General features: G+C 31.3%; 2 protein-coding genes across 3 annotated transcripts in view; one reads left to right on the top strand and one right to left on the bottom strand.

Annotated features, from left to right (window-relative positions):
• The window catches only part of IFT74 (intraflagellar transport 74), a 90,522-nt gene that overhangs the window by 26,195 nt on the left and 39,751 nt on the right, over window positions 1-24,576 (top strand). For both annotated transcript variants that reach the window (XM_081280172.1, XM_081280171.1), the window contains exons 5-10: window positions 702-800; window positions 1,002-1,062; window positions 3,227-3,286; window positions 4,466-4,527; window positions 20,003-20,141; window positions 21,865-21,927. In XM_081280172.1, the coding sequence (XP_081136298.1) occupies window positions 702-800; window positions 1,002-1,062; window positions 3,227-3,286; window positions 4,466-4,527; window positions 20,003-20,141; window positions 21,865-21,927 (484 nt within the window). The remainder of the gene's footprint in view (window positions 1-701; window positions 801-1,001; window positions 1,063-3,226; window positions 3,287-4,465; window positions 4,528-20,002; window positions 20,142-21,864; window positions 21,928-24,576) is intronic.
• Window positions 9,082-12,722, bottom strand: LRRC19 (leucine rich repeat containing 19; the record flags this gene model as incomplete). Its single annotated transcript, XM_081280173.1, has 4 exons — window positions 9,082-9,410; window positions 10,052-10,240; window positions 11,232-11,745; window positions 12,642-12,722. 4 exons carry the CDS (start codon window positions 12,720-12,722, stop codon window positions 9,082-9,084), a joined length of 1,113 nt encoding a protein of 370 aa, XP_081136299.1.

Raw genomic sequence — 24,576 nt, 5'->3', positions numbered from 1 at the left:
ATAAGATAGCCCTCTACCACAAAGTTATCAGTCACTGTCCTAAAATGTCAGTAATGCCACTATTGAAAAATTGTAGCAGTTTTAAGAATGACAGGAATCTACATCTGTTTGACTAGGCTTCAATTCTCTTCCTTTTTGACCTTTCTTAATAATTAGAGAAACTATGTCAGTTTCTTATCAGTTGAGTAGAATTAGATGAGATAGTCCTTATTCTTATTCAAATAAACCATTGAAACTTTTTTTCTTAGGGAATTTCACACTATTTATATTATTGCATATTTATGAAAAGTTTGTTTTGTTGAACTAGAAAGTCTTTTTTAGGACTTAATTGGTTTTATTAATTATCTAGATTTACAAAAGTGATGGATACAATATTTATAGAGCTGAGGAAATAATCTATCATGACTGTATCTGTTACACTGTGGATAGCACAAAAACATGAGGGTATATCCTATTACTATTTTTGAACTGTAATCCATTTCAGGAAAGTAGTTAGTTATGTCATTGGCAATTAAGTTCCAAATATATCTTTTGTGGTTTTATCTTATGAATACAAATGAAAATTCCAACCTTGATCATGTTGGAAATAGAATTATTCATTAGTTGTAACTATAGACAATCTACAAATATATATATGAATTTTGTAACTAGAAAGCCTTTTCTACATTAGAAGTATGGCTGACATTCTTCTTTCTTTACAGAAGTAAAATAAGTGAACTTACAACTGAAATTAATAAACTTCAGAAAGAAATAGAAATGTATAATCAAGAAAATTCAGTGTATTTGTCATATGAAAAGAGGTAAGTAACTTTGCAGTTAAAATATGAAAGATATTTTTATGTACTCTTACTACTGAATAGGTATTAATTTAGTATTCATTCAATATTACATATCCATAGATATGTAATATTATGAAATAATATTAGTATATGTAATATTATGTAATAATATTAGTAGTTATCCATAATGTTTACATGAATGTATTTATTTTATGCTTTCAGGGCAGAGACTTTAGCTGTTGAAATCAAAGAGTTTCAAGGACAAATAGCAGACTACAACATGGTATTTGCTCTTTTCTGAGAGAATTTGCTTTGAATATTTTCATTTTTTTTTTACAGCTTAAAAATACATGAATATATAGTTACTGTGAAAGATTCAATCTATAAAATATGTAGAGAATAAAGTGCCCCTTTCTTCTCTCCTTCATTTTCCTCATCAGAAATTATTTGGCTTACCAGATTGATATGTATTCTTCTAATATGTTTTAAAACACATTAATTTATGAGTACACAAACACACATGCGTTTCTTTCTATAACAATACTGAAATGGGCTGGGGATGTGGCTCAAGCAGTAGCGCGCTCGCCTGGCATGCGTGTGGCCCGGGTTCAATCCTCAGCACCACATACCAACAAAGATGTTGTGTCCGCCGAGAACTAAAAAATAAATATTAAAAATTCTCTCTCTCTCTCTCCCCCCCCCATTCTCTCTTTAAAAAAAAAACAATACTGAAATAATAATTTAATAGCTAGAATTTACTGGGTACCAACAATGCCACTGCTTTGAAAACACCTTTACCCTTTTATGGAATTTTGCCATCATGAAATTTTTAAAATTTAATTATTTAGCACACCAATTACTTCCATCTGTATGTTTTATTGTGTGTACATTCTGTCAAATAGAGTATGTAACATAAAATATTTCCACCAAGGATCCTTTCCAATGTGAACTTCAAGAAAAAACAGTTGCTTTAGAACTACTGATAACTGCCTCAAGCCTTTGGGTGTTGTTGCTTCCATGAAAATTTTCATTGTGAGAATTTTCTTTATTCTGACTCTTCGGAACATTATACAGCAGTGGTGTCCAGATTTAAAGAAAATAATAAACTTTTATCTCACTACTCCTATTAAAAATGATTACATAAATTATGATATATCTATATTGTTATATTTTGCTTATCAATAAAATTTTGCTGATTATAGTATATTTTAAATCTTAAATTTTCAGAACCACACAATCCATAACAAACATTTTGTAACATCTCATGTTCAGTAATATTTTCTTTAGTAAATGTTATTGTATTCTAAATATGAGAGAATATTCTTATAAGATGGGGATGACAATATATAAAAGTAATTATTAGTTATGCCGAAATGTATTTGATAAGTTACTTAATAAGCTGGGCATAGTGGTGAACACCTATCTGTAATCCCCCCAACTCATGAGACTAAAGCAGAAGGATCACAAAATTTAAGCCAACCTCATCCATTTAGCAAGACACCCTATCTCAAAATTAAAAGGGCTGGTCATGTAACTTAGTAGTAAAGCTCCTGTGGGTTCAATCCCTTGTCTCACCAAAAACAAAAAGAAAGATCTTAATAATGTATAAAATATGCTGTTTATAGGTTTAATGAGCTAATACCCAATAAATAGAAAGCACTTAACTAGGTGTCTAACCTATAGTTAGCATTTAATAAATACTAAGTCTTACTAGCACTTATGTGTATAACAAATGAGAAAATGTGATGTATACTGATATATAAAGCTTAATCTTTTGTCATCAATTACACTTACACTGTTTGCTTTTAGTGTTTAAATAATTTGATTTCCTGTCTGGTTCCAGTACTTCCTAAATTTATCTGTAAAATGTGGACAATAGTATTTACTTCATAGAGTAATACTAAAAAAACTAAATAAGTTAGTACATGTAACAGTATTTGGCACAAATACTTTGTGCTAGCTATTAATATCATTGCCTAACTTTTTGAAGTAGGCTTACTATTGTGTCGTCTATGGATTCCTTTGTTGATTTTTTTTTTTTAAATTTTTTAAAAAAGAAAGCTGTTTTTCAGTAGTGTAAATTTGAAAACCTGTTAACGTTCTCTCCTAGGGAAAAAGTAAGAGAGTGATGAATCTGGTAAACTTTAGTCTTTTCTAATCTTTCTGTCTTTTCAGAGCAGACAAACTGTTTAAGGTATGAGTTGCAGGAAGAGTATTTCATTATTACCTATTTTTCCACACTAAAATGTAGTTTACTTTTTGGCCAAATGCATAATATGTATTTATTTAGTTAGCTCAATATTTGTTTTTATCTTCAAAGATAAGATGCTTTCAAGTATTGGTACTTAAATTACTACTCATTATGTGAGATTGAATTACTTTGATTATGAATTGTACAGAATGTTAAGACTAACAGAATGTGGGTTTTTTTGTGTTTTTGTTTTTAGTTGGTAGATAAACTTAATACCAATACTGAAATGGAAGAAGTAATGAATGATTACAACATGGTAAGAGAATTCATAAATATAAACAATAGATTTATAAAAATAGTATCCTCAAAATAAAGCATTTATATTTAGAAAAAGTTTGGTAAAATCTTTTAGGCCTTAGAGATGGACATTACTTTGATTCTAAATATCACTGTTATAGATGAACCCCCTTAGTTGCTCTTTTTAAATTCCTCCTATTGAGTGGCTCCTCCAAATAGATGCTTCACTGTCTGTCCACAAGGCTCTGTTTGAATTGGCCTTGTAGTCAACCTTAGAATGTCTTCTATATTGCTTGTTTATAGATTAGTTAAAAACACTTCAGTTTTAATTTTTGTATAAGTGGAGTTGAGTACTCAGTAGAGATAAATGATATCTTTTTATAGTTTTAAGGGGAAAAAATGAGTAGATATGTTGCCAGATGTTCTGACCTTTGATTGGTAAATAAGAATTTTATTTAGATTAACTATTTGGTAGAAAACAACAAAATGTTCATAGCTAGCCTATTTTGATTATAAACATTAGAAAGAAAATAACATAAAGCTCATAAACTTATATAGCTTATAATTTATTTACATGACCAGAAACTATTCGGTAAAAACATAGTTTATAAAATGACTCTTCTAAATTTAAGATTCTAAAACCATGATAATTTAGTAGATTATTTTATGTTTAGGATACAGAATAACTCACATATTAAAAACTGTGCTAGAAATAAAAAGTAAGAACTTCTTCATGTGCATTGTCAGTTATTTGGGATATGTCCAAATTCTATTCTAGATTTGCACAGGTCGTGTCAACTAGGAGTACTCACGTAAATACTGAGTGATGTGAGACAAAAAACCCATGCTGGTTCTAAATTCTTCACATTATTAATCATACGTTTATTGAAAACCAGTAAATTCTTAAGATGTTGTTTTTATAAATGAAGGTTACATTGGATTATTTAACAGATCACTGAAGAACAGTGAATATTTTTGGCATGAGATTATGATGCTTATGAAAACAGCTCTTTCTTTTTATCTCATGGTGTTCTTTGTTAAATGAAACAATTACTGTAGTTTTTTCTGGGTCTTTGTGGCATTAGGATTATTATTATAATCTGTATTTGGTTCATAACCAGAATAACGTTTAAAGAAAGTATTCAGTTTAATGGTTACATTTTTATAACTAACTTCTCTGTGTTAACTATTTCTTCAGCTTAAAGCTCAAAATGATCGAGAAACACAAAGTATGGATATCATATTTACTGAAAGACAAGCGTAAGTTTATTCTATTTAAAAATCAGATTTATAAATGAGTTTACTATGTAGTTTAACTAGTGAGTTATTTATTTCCTTATAGAAGTTTTAACTTTTTTTCTATTGCCTTTTTAAATTAAAAATAAATATTTGCAATGGAAGTTTTATTTTTGTACATGTTATCTTCATTTACCACTAAATTACAAACTTCTGTATGAAGAAAATGACTGTATAGATTATATATAAATAATTTCTGCTTCTAAGAACCTAAAATTTGAGATAAGAATGTTATTATATCTTCCATTTATAATTTTAACCTAGAATATTAATTAGATTATGATATTTTAACCCCAGTTCAACTAAAAATTCATTAGTAGACTATTTAAATTTTTATTAGCATTGTTGATAATTATATTAGTATTCTATATTATATTTGTAGGTTATCTGTGTCTTTATAACCTATCTAAAGACTAAATACTAGCTAGCTTTGACTTTGTTATTTTAACTGTGACAGTGACAGTAACACATACAAAGATAATGAGTAGACATGATGTAATTATTTTTCATGAAATTTTGGGCCCTAATTAGATACTTTATATTACAACACAAACATAAAAGATGAGCTATTTTTGTATAAACACACATATAAACTCATTCTGGACCCAAAATGTATTAATATAAATCTGTTTGAGAGCAAGGATAATTACTAACAAAATCATGAAATTCAGTAATAACAAATACACTGTCATGTTACTTCTGCATAAACAGTAAATATTTCATGACAGAATACTGAAATACAGTAATAAAACATTTGAAAGGTAACTATAATTTTTTTATTGATTAAAACAAAAGTTTCTTTTTCTCCTATCACTTGATGCTATTGTGAAGTGCTTTGTTGTGAAGTACTTTTTTTTTTTTTTGTACTAGAGATTGAACCCAGGGATGCTTAACCAGTGAGCCACATCCCCAGTCCTGATAGCTATTTATTTATCTATTTGATAGCTATTTATTTATTTATTTCATATCAGGGATTGAACCCAGGAACATTTAACTACCAAGCCACATCCCAGCCCTTTTTATTTTTATTGGAAACAGGGTCTTGTTAAGTTGCTTAGGGTCTTGCTAAGTTGTTGAGCCTGGCTTTGAACTTGTGATCCTCCTTTTTCAGCCTCATTTGCCTCTGGGATTATAGGCTTGTACCACTTTACCTGGCTTGTAGAGTGCTTTCTAAGAAATTGAAAATATTGGCAGTTTCTTTTCTTACACAAAGACCTATTTTTTGGAAACCAAATTCTTACTTGAAATCTTCCTCCCTCCCTCTTTTTTTTTTTTTTTTTTTTTGCTTCTCTCCCTCTTTTTATCTGTTACCCTGGTTTGAAACCATTTATCAAATATTTATCCTAAGTTTACAAAAAAAAAAAAAACCTTAAAAAAATATAAAATCCTTAAAGAATTTAGAACATTTGAGTCCCCATTTATCCCATTATCTAAAAAGTTATATAATACCTCAGTCAGATATATCAATATTATAACTAAATGTTTTGCAGATTTTTATCCGGAAATATATTCCCAGATTTAAGTTTAAAAATACCACAGTTTTTATGTGTTTGGTTCATTTGATTAAAGAAAAAAAATTTTAAATATCATAATTTGTCCTGAGATGTCACCAGTTTCAAAATTATATTTACAGTTTGCATTTAAGGTTAAAGTAAAATAGATTCTTTTCTCTTTTAAGCAGAAATTTAAATTAAAGGAAAATCTATTTATATGAAGTTTACTTTCATATGCACTGAGGATATATTTATTTCTTGTGTTAACAAGATGTAAAACATCTCAATAACCTAAGAATCTACCTTGACTCTGCACATTCAGAGAGACCAGGAAATGGCAGATTTCCTATTTGTACCATCATTTAGTGTGGCATGAAAATCTGGTTCATTATGGGAAACCTATCCATAATAAGCCGGTTATTCTTGTACATGCTTAAACTAATGATTCTCTTCCAATTCTAATGTCTACATTTCCTAGTTTGGGATTAGTCAAAATCATTTGTTCTTTAAAACATATGTAACTATAATTTTACACCCATTTATTTTTCTTTATTTAGTTAGATATTTATTGAATACATAAAATATAATAAAAGGTTCTTGGATTTTAGAGATTAGATACAACCTTTGTTTATTTGTAATTATATTTTATTTTATTATGTTTCTCAAATATTAATAATTGCACCTTATAGTTAGCAAAGATAAGATAGAATGATAGCTTATTTAGGAAAAAGATGCTTTGTATCCCTGTAATTATCTCATTCTTAAAATTGAAGTTTAAGGCAATGGATAACATATATTAGACAAAATATTCATATTTTTTATTGAAAATATGCTTCTATAAACACAAGCAAATATGTATTATAAACTTGGATCAGTTCTTCTATTTCAGAGGATATATCATCCATAAACAGATTTTATTTCCCCAGAGTAGATATTTTCCTCAAAGTAGAATTTGATATGTATATAGCTTTTAAAATGACTATTTTACAGATCATGACAAGATGTACATTTGTAGTCTCTTTTTTCTAAGGAATTATCAAGTACATACACATTTAAAAAACTTTATTATAGAGAAATTTGAACATACACAAAAATAGTATACCTTTATGTACCCATCTCCTAGCTCTTTCAGCATATAAATAACCCTGTTCATCCACAGCTTTCGCTTTGCATTTATTATGATGAGGAAAATCCACATTTCATCCATAAGTATATTTCAATGTTTCAGAGATCTTTATTGTTTAAGATAACAGATAAATACACTAATTTCTATGTGTGGAATATTAAAATTACAGATTTTACTACAGTTTTTAACATCAGTTAGCATCAATGAGTTGTTAAAATTATATTTGCAGCCGGTTGATTATAAAGGAATTGACAATAATGACTTTAGATGAACTATTCCTTTACAGTCTTAGGGCTAGTGTTTTGCAGAGTATGTTCTTTGGACTATTATTGTGCTATGAGCTCTTAGTAGTTGTACCAAGTAAATAAATTTGAAAAATTCTTAATATGTTTCTCTTGAATAATGAGAAAGCATTTTAGCTTAGTAAAGTCTCAGATAAGTTCTATATTATATATCAAGGGATCTTGTTTCACTTCCTTTAAACACAGTGTTTTCTATAGTAATTTGACCATGCACCCTTTAAAGTTTCTCTTTTCTTTTTATATTTATTTATTTATTTGTGTGTGTGTGTGCAAGAGAGAGAGAGAGAGAGAGAGAAAGACAGACAGACATATACACACAGGGGATTGAACCCAGGACATCATCCATGCTAAGCAAGTGCTCTACTACTGAGCTGTATGTATCCCAATTATTTTTAATTTTTTATTTATTTGGTACAGAGATTGAACCCAGGGGTGCTTAACCACTAAGCCTCATCCCCACCTTGTTTTATTTTTTATTTTGAGACGGATTTTTTGCTAAGTTGCTTAGGACCTCACTAAATTGCTGAGGCTTTCAGTGAACTTGTGATCCTCCTGCCTCTGTCTTCTGAACTGCTGGAATAACAGGTGTGCACCACCCCCGACCCAGCCATTTTTTAAAATTTTATTTTGACAAAGGGTCTTGCTGAGTTGCCCAGGCTACCTTGAATACAGTCTTCTTGTCTCAGCCTCCCAAGTAGCCAGGATTACAGGTGTGCCACTGTGCTTGGCCCATGTACCTTTTTCTTGTCCTATAAATACTTCTGAATGCCTCTCTGGAGGTTAGTGTTCTAGAAAACAATTTGAGAAACATTGCTCCATGTTATCAGCTATCCATGGACCAACTAAAGATTCCTTAGTCCTGGCACAGATTCATTCGAATAATCTCCCAGAGAGAGGCAGAAATGTGTGTTTTTATAAATAGAATTCATAAATAATTCTGATGCCCACTTGAGAAGCCACCATGGTACTAAATTGTGCCAATCATGAAATTTGGTGATAGCCATGTTTTCTGATTGAAATCGGTAGTAATCATTAAGGATTATATCTGAACACTGTGCCTTGTGCTTAAGTTTCTACTAAATTTTGAGTAAATATGTTTTGCTAATTCAGGAAGCATTAACATAAAATATTTTTCAATACCATGAAATCGGTCTGTGAACATAGAACTAATCTTAGTGTGTAGTCGAAGTTCTCTGTTCTTTAACTCATGACATAAATCTAAAATATTTTATTTTTTTAATGACTGAGACTTTAGTATAATTTAATATGTCCTATATCACAAATATGTGTTATTATGAGAATATATTCATTTATTTAATGAATAATACACTAGCTGCCTTTTTATTTGTTCTAAGTACTGCTGAGATTAATAATGTTAGCATTGTAGATTAACTAATTGTGTAACTGTTAGCTCTAAGAGTGTCAGTTACTTCATTTGGCCCCCCTTGCTCAATAAGAAAAACATTTTATGATATTTGTGTATATGATATTCAGATGAAGATCTACTAGCTCCAATTTGGTATGTTTTACATATCAAAGTCTCCACATCTAAGCTGTGAGTGGTCTGATATTTTATCAGCAGTCAAACATTTTAAAATTAATTTTCTTCACATAGTTCATGGGTATCTATATACTTATCTTCAATAAAACCATCATCTTCTGCCACAAATGAATGTAACTGCTCAAATATTACTGTAGTGTCTTCAGAGTTTATATCTCCTATCTGTGGAAGAGAATTTGAATTTCCAGGAAAACCATCTTCGTAGGTTTCTACCTCATGCTCTTCTAGGCGACGATGAGTGTAACTAAGCAGAAAATTATACCATATTGGGCATTTGATAGCAGTTAAGATGAGGAGTGAAGTCATCAGTGCAGTGACAACAACACCAACAAGAAAAACCCAACTTTTTCCAAGAGGTTCATGTTCTTAAATGGAAGAGAAAGAGATTTGGTTAAGTTGATGAAAATAAATATGTAATATTCCTATTACTCTCCAATGTTGGTACTCAAAAGTTACTAGTTACTAAATAAAAGATATTTTATAGTATGGTGAAATAATACCTTTTCCTAAAATAATTACAGTGTGGGCATCCTTAATCTGAAAATCCAAAATGCTCAAAATTCCTTAAATGGAAAATTTCACATCTGACTTAATGTGACACATTAGTCAAAGCACAGGTGCATTAAAAATATTGCTTAAAATTACCTTTAGGATGTATGTATAAGGCGTTTTTGAAACAAATGTATTTCATATTTACACTTGCCTTCTATCTCATTATGTATATGCACATATTTCAAAATTTTTTTAAAAATTCAAAATTCAGAACACTTCTGGTCCTGAGTATTTTGGATAAAGGATACTCATCCCTTACCCACTTGTCTTTGCAGGTATTGCTACTTATTCACATAAGACAAGTATTGATTTACATACATTAAAAAATTACAATTTGTCTCAAATAAGTGAAATAATCAACTGTGGTATTTGGGTGATAACTAATAGAGCCTACATTGAATTCTAGTAGCTCTAACACCTCCAGCAATATTAATATTAAAAACCAATACATTACCTGAATTTCTTGTGAAATTGTTTAAAGAACTATTAAAAGTTGAATTGCTACTGGACTGAAAATGAACATAAAGATCTTCAGTTATAGATGAAGCAAACTTTGAGTAGCATTCAGCCATATAGGGTACTGTTTTGATATTGTAGCATGTCAGGCTGTGTGGATAGCTACACATGGTGATGTTCTCATTTTCTGGTAAATAAGAGTGAATACATTAAGGCTTATTATAGAGAATAAGAATGGTTAGCAACATTTATAATTATTTTATCTATATTTTTGACATGTCTAACATTAAGAATGTTATAACGAGGTCTTGATGTGTTTGCATAGCAACACAATGAGGGGTGATACACATTCCCATTACTTTATAAATACAGTTTAAATGCATTAATTATTTATATATTTTAGTCTGTGTTTATAAAGATTTTATGATTATGATAGTGGCTACAATCTGGACCTCAAGCAGTGTTTGGTTTGCAGTTAACAAAGTAAGACACCTTTTTTTTTTTTTTTTTTTAACCTACTCTGCAACAAGATATCTAATAATAAACAGGAAGTACTTAAAGAAAAACAAATTGGTCTTATGTCTCTGCAAGCCCAATACATTTAAATTTCTTTATAGTCAGGGGGTGGGGAATGGAGAGTAACTCTTTAGAGATGGGTTTTTTGGGATTTTTTCCTTCGTGCACAGCACTGGCAATCAAACCCAGGACCTCATGCTTGCAAGGCAGGTACTCCACCACTAAGTTACATCCCAAATTCCCAGAAGTTACTTTTTAAATATTTTTTCCTGCTTTCCTTTAACAGAAATTTTATTTCTTGACTTTTTGGCAGTGCTGGGATCTATTCTGGAGCCTTGCAAAATGCTACAACTTTAGCCCAATAGATAGTTTTTCTTTCTTTTTTTCTTTTCAGTATTGATTATTGAACCCAAGAGTACTCCACTGCAGAGCCACATTTCCATCCTTTTCTAAATTTTAATTTTTAGGCAGTGACTAAGTTGCCCAACTGGCCTCAAACTTTTGATCCTCCTATCTAAACTATTCTCTAGTTGCTGGAATGCATTACCACACTCAGCTGGATTTTTTTGTTGGTTGTTTGTTTAAACATGAAAAAGATTTTTCTAGGGCAAAATGCCAAAAGTTAATCACATTTTAATTTTAATTAAATGATGATACCTTACCTAGTATCACATTTGATGTTTTCAACCAGTTCTGCAAATTGAATAAACTACAAGTGCAGTTCCATGGATTTCCATATAAAATTATTAATTCCAGATGAAATAGTTGTGGTACATCAAAGTAGCTTATCAAATTTCCTTGCAGATTCAGAAGTTTCAGGTTGTTTAGCGGCATAAACATGTCAGGATTTAGTTGTAATATTTTGTTTTGGCAGAGATGTAATTGTTTTAGTTTATTTAGGCCTACAAATGCATTCTGTTGAATAACATAAATGGAGTTTCTACATATATTTAAGATTTCTAGATTAGAGAGGTTACTGAAACTACTCTTATGTAAGATAGTGATATTGTTCTGAATCAAATAGAGCTCAGTAAGTAAAAAATACTTCTGTAGCACCTTTGTGTCTGTAACATTCAAAGTAATTTTGTTATAACTGAGATCAAGGATAGTAACATTATTATTGATACCCACTGGAATCAAAGAATAATCCTTTTCAGTGAAATTACATTTGACTTCCTAAAAAAGAAAAAAAATTAGAAATTTTATTAATCAGGAAAAAATAATATAATTTCTCAAAATTTCATATTCATGCACTTTGATGTTGGAAGGAAATCATTTTGGAAAAAATATCTCTCATCTTTAGGCATTATAATGTGGAAAAGTGAATGTTTTTAATGATGAAATGGGGAAGATTAGGGAAATTCTAATAGAATAAGTAGGGAAATGCTAGTAGTATGTTATACAGGTATCTTCCAACTGTAATTAATGTAATCATTAGAGAGAGAGAATATTGATATATTACTGTTTTATGTGTAGAAATATTACATAATTTGGTTAACTTAATATTTTAACATGCAAGGTAGGCATTTCTAGGGGAATTATTTAAAATGTATAATTTTTTAAAATCAGTGGAGATAACAACACATAGCTAGGGCTCTTAAATAATTAAAAAATAATACCCAATTCAAGCTTTGTTGGGCCAATATCTAAAAGTTTCATATTTTAAAAGGAAATATTTTGTCTTATATCAGAAATTGAGCATCTGTGAGTAAATTTAATGAGCCACACAACCTGAAATGCTTTCCTTCTGTGGATATAGATACAAAGGAATAATGTTGTTTTGCCTGTCTTTGCAGTTGAAAATTCCCCTATAATTTTAAACTGTGGTTTTTATGTCTTGGAACTAATCTCAGATTTTATAGTGAAAATTTACAGATTTCTTCTTTCACCAACTTTTAAAGAACTCAATTTAAAAACAAAGTAAAGATTACCTTTGTCAAGTTAGGATGACTCAGATCACAGATTCGAATATATACAAATAACTAAAGAATAGTTTAGGGATCAGATTTTGTGGTGGTGGTGGTGTTTGCCTTTAGATATTTTAGACATTTCTCTTGATTATAAAAACTTACTATTTTAGAAGTCTGGCTTTTGTCCGATAATAATAGCATGGAGAAGGGCCAAAACAAGACTGTGATGCATGTGAATTTCATATTGCGGGCCTGAGAGAAGAGAGAGTATTTCGTCTCAGTAAAGACAAGAACTGTAAAGATTATTGAGAACATATGGATTTTCTTTTCTTTTAAATCTCTTTTTTCTTAAAATACATAGAATAAGAAACAAGTTCATTGCTATTCCCCATCCCTGCACTCTGATCTTAACAAAAGCTTCTGTGGAGAATGACAATATTTTCTAAGTTGTCTCATGAGATCTTTTGAAAGAAACTTTAAAGTACATTTAAATTTTTATTAAATATTTAAAAAAAGAAAGTCCAGAAGAATGTATATTTATGTGTATATGTGTGCTTGATTATATTCATGTATTGCTAATTCTTGATTTTTCAATTTTAGGTGTTTTTTGTTGGTGTTAATCCATTGGCTTATAACTAACTGTGGGAGATGAAAATCTTTAGCTTTCTTTCAAATACTCTCTATCCTACTCTTAAATGCATCATTGACTTCCAAATATAGTCACTTGTAATTTTAGATGGCTATTCGCATTTATGTTATCACAAGTATATATAAGTTATCAGTGAGCTATGTAAGAGGATTACTTTCCCATTGCTACATGGTTTTTTTACTCTAAATTAATCAGACTTTTTTTTTTCTTTTTTAAATGAATTTATGTTCACACTATCTCATGGCAATTCTCTAGTTAATGCATTTTAGATATTTAATCTCTTTCATTTGCTTACAAATGAGCTACCATGCTTTAAGCTAGAGAAACTGATCAATGGGCCTTCTTTCTACATGGTTGTTGACTTCTGCCCTTATCACAAAAATTCTCTTTTGCCTGCCTTATTGGATTCCTGTTTTTCTAGAATGCCCCTTTTTTTTTTGGCTCATTACCTCATTTCAGTGGTGCTTTATAACTTCTGGAAAAAGTACATAGGATGGAAAATTTTTTTTGGACCTTGAAAGATACTTTGGCTAGAAATTGAATCTAGATGGGAAATAATTTTTCCTGAAAATGTTGATTTTCTTGCCCCATTGTCTTTTGAGTTTCAGTTGTTACCTTATTTTACTTATTTATCCTTTTAATGTACCTTGCCTCTTCCTAACCCTAAAAGCTTCTAAAATCAGTATTCTGGAATTCATGATTCTGTGTCTTTGTGAGAGTCTAATTTCATCAGTTAAACTGGGTACTTGATTGTTACTTTGAATCTGGAAGCTGTATTTCTAATTTCTGGGAATTTTTCCATTAACAATGTTGACGATACTCTTCATCACTTTTTTTTTTTTTTCCTCCAAGTCCTGCTTCTCTATGGAGAACTACCTTATTATGTATTGAACCTTCTGGAATGATTTTCTTTCTACTCTCCTATATTACATCTCTTATGTTTTGAAGCATCCTCAATTTTTATTCTCAAATTCTGTTAAAGATTGCTATTTCCTGTCTTCTTTTTAATTTTAAGAACTTTTGTTCTCTCAATATTTTCTGCAGCAGTATCTGTTTAGTTTCTTGCCTTTATTATTATTTTGTGTATGTGTGCCTTTTGTTGTCTTTTCCCTTAAATAGAATATGTGTCCCCAAGCTATACTTTCCCAGTTTTTTGGAGGCTCTGTTCATATGTTAATATTTTGTTGTGAGGTTATGTAGAAGAGTGAGGAACTGAAAAGCTGATTGGAATTAGCATTTTAGAGTGAACTTGCTTGGCTGTTTTCTTAAGGAATCCATAAATGTCATTATTTTTAGACTTTTTTTAAAGATTCTTTTAAAACAAAGGTTTTTGTTTTTGTTTTGTTTTGCCGGCAGGATGATTGAACCCAGAGCCTTGCAGGCACTAAGCAAGTTGAACCTAGCCCTTCCTCTACTTTCAGAATACCTGGTGCTGCCATTTCTGAACCATTCAAAGTTCTTGCAGAATATAAATCAAGTGGCTTTTCAGTGTTTTTCCATTTGCTGACTTGGGAAAATTTTGCTTTCCCAGTCAATTTCTATTCATCTATTAACTTTGTGCTTTGTAAGTTTTATTGTTATTGTACCCTCTGTTATTTGTGTCATTGTGAATTTATACTCCTTTTAACCTTTTATTTATTTTTTCCAAGTTTTGGGCATTAGTTGTGTTATTGGCTGCATTTCATATGCTATTTTTTACCAAAAATTGCTATTTGTTGCAGAATACTATTCTTATTAAATCATTAACTTTCCATTTAATCATTTTATTCATGATCTTTGTTTCTCATTCTATTTTCTCAAAGTTGACACTGGAAATCCTTCTGCAAACAAATTTTCTGATTTGAAAGGGTATGAATACATATGTCATTAGGGGTCTTTTAAAGTTTAGTCTTTTAAGCCTTCTTAGAGCATTTGTAACAGTTAAGATGCTTCCAGGAGAATATTTCAATAGACCTGGAATTAGAAAAACTAATCTTAATGAGAAGATTCTTTTCAAATTACTAAAGTTTGTTGTCTCATTAGCAATAGGAATTTATTATTTCAGTGCTAGTCTGTTGCAGCTTACTCATTGCCTTCAGTTCATTGATCTATTTAACCTTATTCCCCACCTACTCTCTCTTTGCATAGTTAAATTTGTTAGAAAAAGCTATTTGGCCTCCTAGATTTGATGCAACTCAAATATAGATAATAATAGAACCGCTTTTAAAGCCAGAAATGAGTTAAGCTATCACTATTCCTGTCCATTGCCCATAAAGGGAGATGCCTAAATTTAAATTTACAAAATATATTTTATGTGTGTTTAATGATCTCTAGGGATAGTTATAGTGGTGTGGTAAAGTTCTTACTGAAGTTTCTGGTGGAATGGAGAGATGAGTAAGGGAGAAGTGCTGTTTTTCAGATATATATAGTAGATAGGGGTGATTAAAGGAAGCAAATAGACTACAAAGAAAACTGAATTTAAGGACTTGATGTGGAATAGAAGCAGGTGAAGAAGAAAATAAAGGCAAGGTAGGACTGTGAGCGTACATGGAAATGTAAATAGGACAGTCTTAAATTTATTTGCTGTGTTTATTTTTAATAATAATTGTTTTCTCTAGTGTGCTAAAAAATAAAATTACAAGACTTAGAAAAGGAAATGTTTTCACTGGCACAATGGCACTTATCTGTAATCCCAGTGTCTTGGGAGGTAGAGGCAGGAGGATTGCAAGTTTGAGGCCAGCCTCAGCAATTTAGCAAGGCCTTAAGAAACTTAGCAAGACCCTGTCTCAAAATAAAAAATAAAAATGGCTATGGGTGTAGCTCAGGGGCAAAGCACCCCTGGGTTCAATCCCTAGTACAAATAAAGAAAAAGTAAATGTTTTCCTTCCTCTTGATAAATTCTAGACTTAAAAACAGCATATGCTCAGCTCAAGGTTCTGTACAAGGAAACATTCAACAAATATAAAGCATTATTAGATCTAAAGTTATGAAATACACTGAGCCACATATGTATGTGCCTTTTGAGAGCAGGAAAAATTTTAGAGACAGAGTGACTATTGATCATCACGACACTGAAAGGCAGTATTGCTGTCTGCCTTTAAGAAATCATCTCCACAGAGTGGCAAGTCAGAAGACTATGAAGAAATTGTTCATGAGTCAATGTACACTTTCAAAAAGTTGATTTAAAAAGAAAACAATTATTTTCTGTTTTTCTTCTTTTGGAATTTTTCTTCTCATTTTGAAATATTATTTTGAGTTTTATGTAATGATTATTTAGGAACTAATAAAAATAGAAACCAAGTAGAATGTCAGTTTTTAAAATTATTTCATAAAATTAAGAGCACTTTTACATAGCTTACAATGTACACTTCACATTTAAAAAAAAAGAGCTTCAGACAGGAAATGATAAGTTATTAAAAAAAAGAAGTCATATTCTTAATGAGGTTTAAAGTACAAGTTCAGGGATTTTGTTATTAATGTGTTACTATATGCCATGAAATAAATGGATGTTACAATTATATAGGTTAAATGAAATCCATACATAATTTTCTCATTACCTGTTTTAATTATTTGTGTCAGAATTCAGTGTATTTGGAGTAAGATGGTAATGATTGATGGTTAACTTTATTCCTGTCCTTACCAGTTTTATAGAATATTTTTGTTTGTTCTTGGTTTTGTGTATATGAGTGCAAATTTAAAAACTTGAAATGGAAAACTTTAAGGAAACAAAACACAAGTAAGGATAATAATTGTTTCCCAGTTTCAGTAGTTTCTATTAGCGGTTCCTTTCCTCTTGCACATTTGCTTTTCAGTTAAATGCTCCATTAATATTATATTTCAAAATAAAAAGCTTATGAATTTGATTGGATAGACTTAACCTTTTGTTCTTTAAAGAAAAATAGTTACTTTATATTTCATTATAATTTTATTTTGGAAAGATTTCTTGGTCATGTTTTAGGTTTATATTATTTTTGAGGTAGACCATGTGAAAATATAATCACATTTTCTGCTCTTTCATTACTTATTAAAGGCAATGATTGTTGTACAGATTTAACACACTTAATTTTTTTAAAATTCAGCAACAACCAAACCTATAAATATATATCATCTTACCTTTACTTGTTCCTTTTGTCTCTGAGACTGGTGTGCTGAAGAAATTTATTCGGTTTCTTTTACACCATTAGAGCTGGGCACAGAGGAGCTCACATAGAAAAAAGTATGTCATATGATTTCACTTTGTCTTAACCTTTGTACCCAGTGAATAAGTGATTAAAAAAAAAAAAAAAAAAAAAGCTGAACTTCCTTAGCAAAAGATTGACCAGAAGAAAAATTTCTTAAAGTTGTCTTTGACTTTGTCGGTGCAACAAGGAAGGGGCTTGCTTAACCTTTTTTGTTTTTTGGGTACCAGGGTTGAACTCATGGACACTCGACCGTTGAGTCACATCCCTAGCCCTATTTTTTTTTTTTTTTTTGTATTTTATTTAGAGAGAGGGTTGAGACGGGATGATTGCACATTCAAAGTCAGCCTCACATATACAATCAATCAACAAGTACATGAAAAAATGCTCTCCATCTCTAGCAGTCAGAGAAATGCAAATCAAAACCACCCTAAGATACCATCTCACTCCAGTAAGATTGGCAGCCACTATGAATTCAAACAACAACAACAAGTGCTGGCGAGGATGTGGAGAAAAGGGTACACTTGTACATTGCTGGTGGGACTGCAAATTGGTGCGGCCAATTTGGAAAGCAGTTTGGAGATTCCTGGGAAAGCTGGGAATGGAACCACCATTTGACCCGGCTATTGCCCTTCTCGGACTATTCCCTGAAGACCTTAAAAGAGCATGCTACGGGGACACTGCCACATCGATGTTCATAGCAGCACAATTCACAATAGCTAGACTGTGGAACCAACCCAGATGCCCTTCAATAGATGAATGGATAAAAAAAATGTGGCATCTATACACAATGGAGTACTATGCAGCAATAAAAAATGACAAAATCATAGAATTTTCAGGGAAATGGATGGCATTAGAGCAGATTATGCTTAGTGAAGCTAGCCAAACCCTAAAAAACAAATACCAAATGTCTTCTTTGATATAATGAGAGCAAGTATGTCTATAAAATGGGAAACTCTACAACATTAGTTCCCATCTAACTACAGTAGAATAATTACGAAATTTAGAATGATTTAGTTCTAAAAGATTGATACTTTTGGGCTTTTGTATCCTTGCTCAATAAAACAGATTTAAGCAGATGATACTTTCTGCTTAGAAGTTCTGTGAGCTCATATACCTATGTAAATTGTAATAACAGCAAACACATTTGTTATATTATTGTAATTAAAATTCAAAGGAAATGCATTAGTTATCTCATTATGTTCATCTTTCATTTGGTTATTTCGAGATGATGTTTGTTGGAAAATTTTGGAATTTAGATTATTTGTGCTAGTGGTGAGTAGAAGAATATGGGGATCTGTGCATCCACTGGGCTTAGCTGGTGATTGTGAAAACTGTAGTTGATATCTATGAACAAAATACAGTAAATCGTGATAGATTAATCAGAGTTTGAAGCCAAATTAGAACTTTTAAGATGTTGAGACTGAAAATACATTAAATCAGGCTTTTATATGAAAATCTTTAAGTATTTACACAGGTTCTGTCTCAACTATTTTTTTCCAGAAACTTTATCTACTCTATTAATAGAGTTTACACATAAGGCACACAATACTGGTATTTCTTGTAATTATATGATAAGATGATTATTGTTTCTAATTAACTTCACTGTTACTTAACATTTATATTTCTAGGGAGATTAAACTATTATAATGCTAAAATAGTGATAATTTATTAGATACCTATTTTAATTAAATTGGTAGGTAAAGGGAATTTAAGCAAAGCATAATATTTAAAAAATTTTTTTTAGATGTTGACAGATCTTTATTTTATTCATTTATTTATATGCGGTGCTGAGAATTGAACCCAATGTTTCACACATGCTAGGCAAGTGCCTTACCACTGAGCCACAACCTAGCCCAAAGCATAATATTATAGATATTCATTTGCTTGTTTATCATGATGCTGGATCAAACCCAGCATGCTAGGCAGTTAGTCTACCCCTGAGCTACATGCTCAACCATTTTCATTGTTGTTACTAATGCTTTTTAAGAGATGAGGAGTCTTGCTATATTGCCCAGGCTGGCCTTGAGCTTCTGGGCTCAATCAATCTTCCTGCCTCAGACCCTCAAGTAACTGGAACTATAGGCATATTATCACCATGCCCAACTAAGTAAAGCTTACTGTTAATCTAAAGGTATGGTTTCTTTTTTAAAAAATCAAATTGTATTAGAGGTCTCCCTACTTGCCAATTCAGTCAAAGCTGCATTGATTTACTTGGCAGATTTCTATACAAGTTTTCATTTGTTCAAAGATTTCCTGTGGCTAAAGGATGTTTGAAAACCATGATTCTGGGCTGGGGTTGTGGCTCAGTGGTAGAGTGCTTGAGGCACTGGATTCGATCCCCAGCACCACATAAAAAAACTAAATAAACAAAATAAAGGTATTATGTCCATCTACAACTAAAAATAAAAAGAAAAGAAAACCATGATTCTAAAACTTAACTATCTTATATTTGTCTCTAGTGTATGACAACAAAAGTTATAAATGTATCTTCATATGTGTAAGGACTTAATAATCTGTTTTCTTAGTAAAGTAAAATAAAGAATATAGAAATAGGATTTGGAGATGGAAAAGAGAAAAATGTAAAAATAAGCCTGTGTTTATGAAGGCCACTGTTTCAATATCTTTAGGTACTCTATTAAATTAAGACCTAACTGGAATTATTTGATTTTTTTCCTCAATATAGTAATGGAAATATTGTGCATTTTTGATTTCAGGAAAGAAAAACAAATTAGAAGTGTAGAAGAAGAAGTTGAACAAGAAAAACAAGCAGCAGATGGTATTATTAGAAATATGTCTCCTGAAAAACAAGTCAAGTACATAGAGATGAAAACCACAAATGAGAAACTGTTGCAGGTAATATTAATTACTATAATGTGCTAGACATATATCAGTCTTGCTACTAAAAGCATCTGAAAATCAAACAGCATTAGCATACCCTGAGCTTGACTAGATCTGGTGATCAGAGTATTCATTTTAACAAGATCTTCTGCTAATTGACATTATATAATTATTATTTGTTCAGTTCTATGCATTCTTCATTTTTATATATCATAAAGATACATGAAAATGCTTGCATTTTTATGAATTTTAATGAGAACTTTAAAAGACCTCATGAACTAAAGGAGCCATCATATGGATATTAGCTTTCTTTTTCTTCCTGTCTAATAAACAGCAACTCTTTCACCTGTTATGTCCTCAGTTTGAATGGTTATTATTCCCTAATCATGTTAGTTAAGTAACAATTTAGGTGGCTGTTTGAGGGGTCATTGATAATTGTTCAGTTATGATGGTGCCTTTCATATCTAGCTGCTCCTTAAAATGTTAGCAAGACTTAGGCCCTGTAAATGCCCATAGTGACTGTTTAGTTTCTCAGATATTTCCTTCAGTGATCTTTTAGTTTAAACTTTTATTTTAGACAAAATTTATAAGATACAATGAAGTGGGGCTGGAGATATTAGCTCAGTTGATAGAGTGCTTGCCTTGCATGCATAAGGCCCTGGGTTCAATCCTTAGCACCAAAAATAAAACAAACAAAAAGATAAAATGAAGCTTTGAAGAAAAATATTGTAGAAATATTACAGATATCACACAATAGTTACCAAATACTTTGTTAGGACCAAGGTATACTTAATTTTTCTGAGGGTTATAATGAATAATCAGTTTAAGGATTTTTTAGCTTTATTATCTGCTGTGACTAAAGGACCCACCAACACAATTGCAGAGGAGAAAACATTTATTTGCAGCTCCTGGTTTCTGAGGTCTTAATCCATATGTAGCAGGCGCCATTCCTCAGGGCTGGAGGGGGGAGGGAAGCAGCTCACTTAGTAATCAGAGAGCAGAGACTCCACTCTCAAGATACAAATATACCCCAAAGCCATACCCCCAATTCCCACCTCCAGCCACACCCTACCACACCAGTTATGACTCAGTTAATCCCTATCAGGGGATTAATTCACTGATTGGATTAAGACTCTCACAACCCAATCATTTCTCCTCTGAACCTTCTTGCATTGTCTCACACATGAGGTTTTGGGGAATATCTCACATCCAACCATAACAAGAATCTTATCCTAGGATATGAGCAAAAGATTTTTAAAAATGTGGTTAAAAATCAAAATTAAGAGCAGCAACCCCTGGCAAGGCAGTATTCCTAGCTGGTTCAGCCTGTGAACAGGCAGTGGTCAGGGACTGCCCAGACCCCAGTGGTTGGAGAAGTTCTGACAACCCAAATAAAATTCCTGCTGTGAGGACCAAAAAAAAACCAAAAACAAACAAACAAACAAACAAACAAAAAAACGAATTTTAAGCAATGGCTTCATTAATTTTAAAGCTTCTGATATTTAAAATTATCAGAACACCATAATGATTCATCATGAAAAGATCTAGCCACATTTGACAAGCTTACAAATTTTTTTCGAAGGTATATGGCAAAGTTTTTAAAGGAATCAGTAAAAACTAGAAATATTGAAATGTTAATAAATTCTAGTCAATATGCAAGATATCAATTGAAGATATTTACAAATGAAATAGAAATTCTTATTGTAATTTCTACTTGCCTTTTCTTCCCCCTTCTTAGGAATTAGATATACTTCAGCAACAACTAGATTCACTGAACATGAAAAAAGAGAGCATGGAAACTGTAAGTATAAAATCAAATAAGAGTACTTATATATATAACTTAATTACAAAAGATAATCTAGCTGATTGTTTATGGAATTTATTTATTTATTTATTTATTTAGTGGTGCTGGGGATTGAACCCAGGGCCTTGTGCGTGGGAGGCAAGCACTCTACCAACTGAGCTATATCCCCAGCCTCCTTAATGGAACTTATAAAGTATGTAGATATATATTTATCAGTTTACTAACAGGAGTTCAGTAATTTTTCCTTCCATTGTATACCACAAAGATTTTGGTTGGATAATAAATTAGTTTTATCTATCTATCATATACAAAACAAATTATTCTGTTGGGAAATGCAAAAATATAATAGTGAGATAAATATATGCACAAGAGACTTACAAACAAATGGAAAGGGAGAGGGATTAGTTAATTACTTTCAGGATGTAAAAAGCTTGTGTTTTCTTGTTTATCTAAAGCAATTTTCAATTCACGAAGCATGTTTATGATTTAAAAAATCAAAAAAGATGAAAGCAAAAATGTCTTTCTTGTCCCTCTCTCTAGACAGAACTGATATTTATTGAGTGCTTCCTTTGTTATTTTTGAGCTCTTAACACATATCACTAGCAAGGTCATTTAATCTTCACAACAATCCTATAGTTCTATCTTGGTTTTAAAGTTGTGGAAAACTTCAAATGGGATTCATACCTGAAATGCTCATATGCTATCTGAGGTTTTTATTTTTTCACCTTAACATCGTCATCTATTTGTGTGGTGGGGGAGGGGGGGTCCGAGATTGAACCCAGCACCACATGGGCAAGTGTATGCTAGTTGAGTGCTCTACAGCTGAGCTTCATCTACAGCCCAACATCATCTATGGAATGTCCATTTTGTATCATTTTAGAGATTCCCCTTATTTTAATGTATGGTATTATGTTGCATCATGATTACAGTATTGCAGATGAATAATTTAGTTGTAATTTTCTGAAACACTCAATGATGCTCCAGTGAAAGCATATTTTATGCAAAGTTACATATCATAAGATTAATTTCTGACAGCGAACCAAAAAGAATACACTTCTGAAATGTTGTGAGATTGCCAAATTACTTCTCAAAATATTGCTCCAAGTTTTACTCCTAGAATAACTTATCTGAGAGTTTATTTTCTCCTACACTCATTAACAGCAAGGATTATACAACTTTTCAATTTATTGGTCTGTTTTTGTTTGTTTGTTTGTTTTTGTTTTTAAGATGAGGTCTTGCTGAGTTGCCCAGGATGATCTTAAACTGTTGGGCTCAAACAGTTCTTCCACTTCAGCCTTCCTAATAGTTGAGACTACAGGTGGGCATCACCACACCTGACTACTACTTTGTCTTAATTTTCATGTATTTATACATGAAGTTGAGTCTCTGTTTATATATTTGTTAGCTGGTGGAATTTTTTTTCTATGAATTACTATTTCATATCTGTGGCAGTTCAGTGTACTTACTATCTGTACCTCAAAGTTCAGTTCAGTATACTGTTTTGCTTGCCTTTACAGACTGAGAGAGAGATGATAATAGGATTAGTAACCCAATGTAGTTAGTTTGGTAAGTTGTAGTTTGACTTCTCCCTTGTAAAAGAAAAAAATAAGCATGAGTAATTTATAATTCTTTCTTTTTAGAATGTGCTGTCTAAAAATAGTGAGTTGATTTTTCTGTCTAGTTGTCCACATTTATGTACATAGAATTTTTTTCCTTGGATTTCTGTGCTAATGGAAATATGCTTTAAGGAAGAAGAACTACATTTAATATTAATATAGTTGGCATGAAGAATTTCTCATTGTCTTTTGAAGTGGATTGGAGAGTGAAGTGTCATTTCACTTGACAAATTTAGTTTCCGTAGAAAAAACCATGAGCTCTAACCTTAGTTTAGTTGTATTTTTTTTAATTGATGCCACTATTCTTTGGCATTGTACATACATGCCTAAAATAAGTTTTGAAACATTAACCATATTCTCAAATCAAGAAAACTTAACTTCTGCCAGAATTCTTTTATTTTTATTTATTTATTCTGGTTTTGTTGTTCAAGAAAACATGTCAGATAGCTGTCAGTTTACTAGTGTTTATTTAATATCTAATTTGTGTTCTCTACCCTGTATTATCATACTTAGTTCACAGGGATATTTAAGAAAAAACAAGTGTCAAAATAAGCTTGAGTCTTCAAGAACAGTTTTAGCAACATAGAGTTTGAACAAGTGTATCGTATTGTTAGGCAAAAGGAAAGAGATATTATTAAGAAAAAGAATACCTCAAAAAGAGGTTTTCCCTCTTAAGAATTTGGTCATGCGGCTAGGATTGTTGCTTAGTGCTAGGACACTTGCCTAGCATATATCAGGCCTTGGTGCCTTTGGTTTGATTTCTAGCACTAGAAAATATAAATAAATGGAGGAGGAAAAACAAAGAATTGGGGGCTGGGGTTGCAGCTCAGTGGTAGAGCACTTGCCTAGCATGCATGAGGCACTGGGTTCAATTCTCAGCATCACATAGAAATAAAAGCAAAGTAAAGGTCCATCGATAACTAAAAACATATTTTAAAAGAATTTGTTTTCATTTATGCTGTGGGCTTGGTTTCAAATATCAATATAACCATTTGTATCTCTGTTAACTCGGAAAATTATTTAGACCTCA

The sequence above is a fragment of the Spermophilus citellus genome (genome assembly GCF_964194105.1).
Source record: "Spermophilus citellus genome assembly, chromosome: 2".
Taxonomy (NCBI): domain Eukaryota; kingdom Metazoa; phylum Chordata; class Mammalia; order Rodentia; family Sciuridae; genus Spermophilus; species Spermophilus citellus.
The sequence above is the reverse complement of the archived record's forward strand: the minus strand, read 5'-3'. Positions and strand labels throughout refer to the sequence as shown.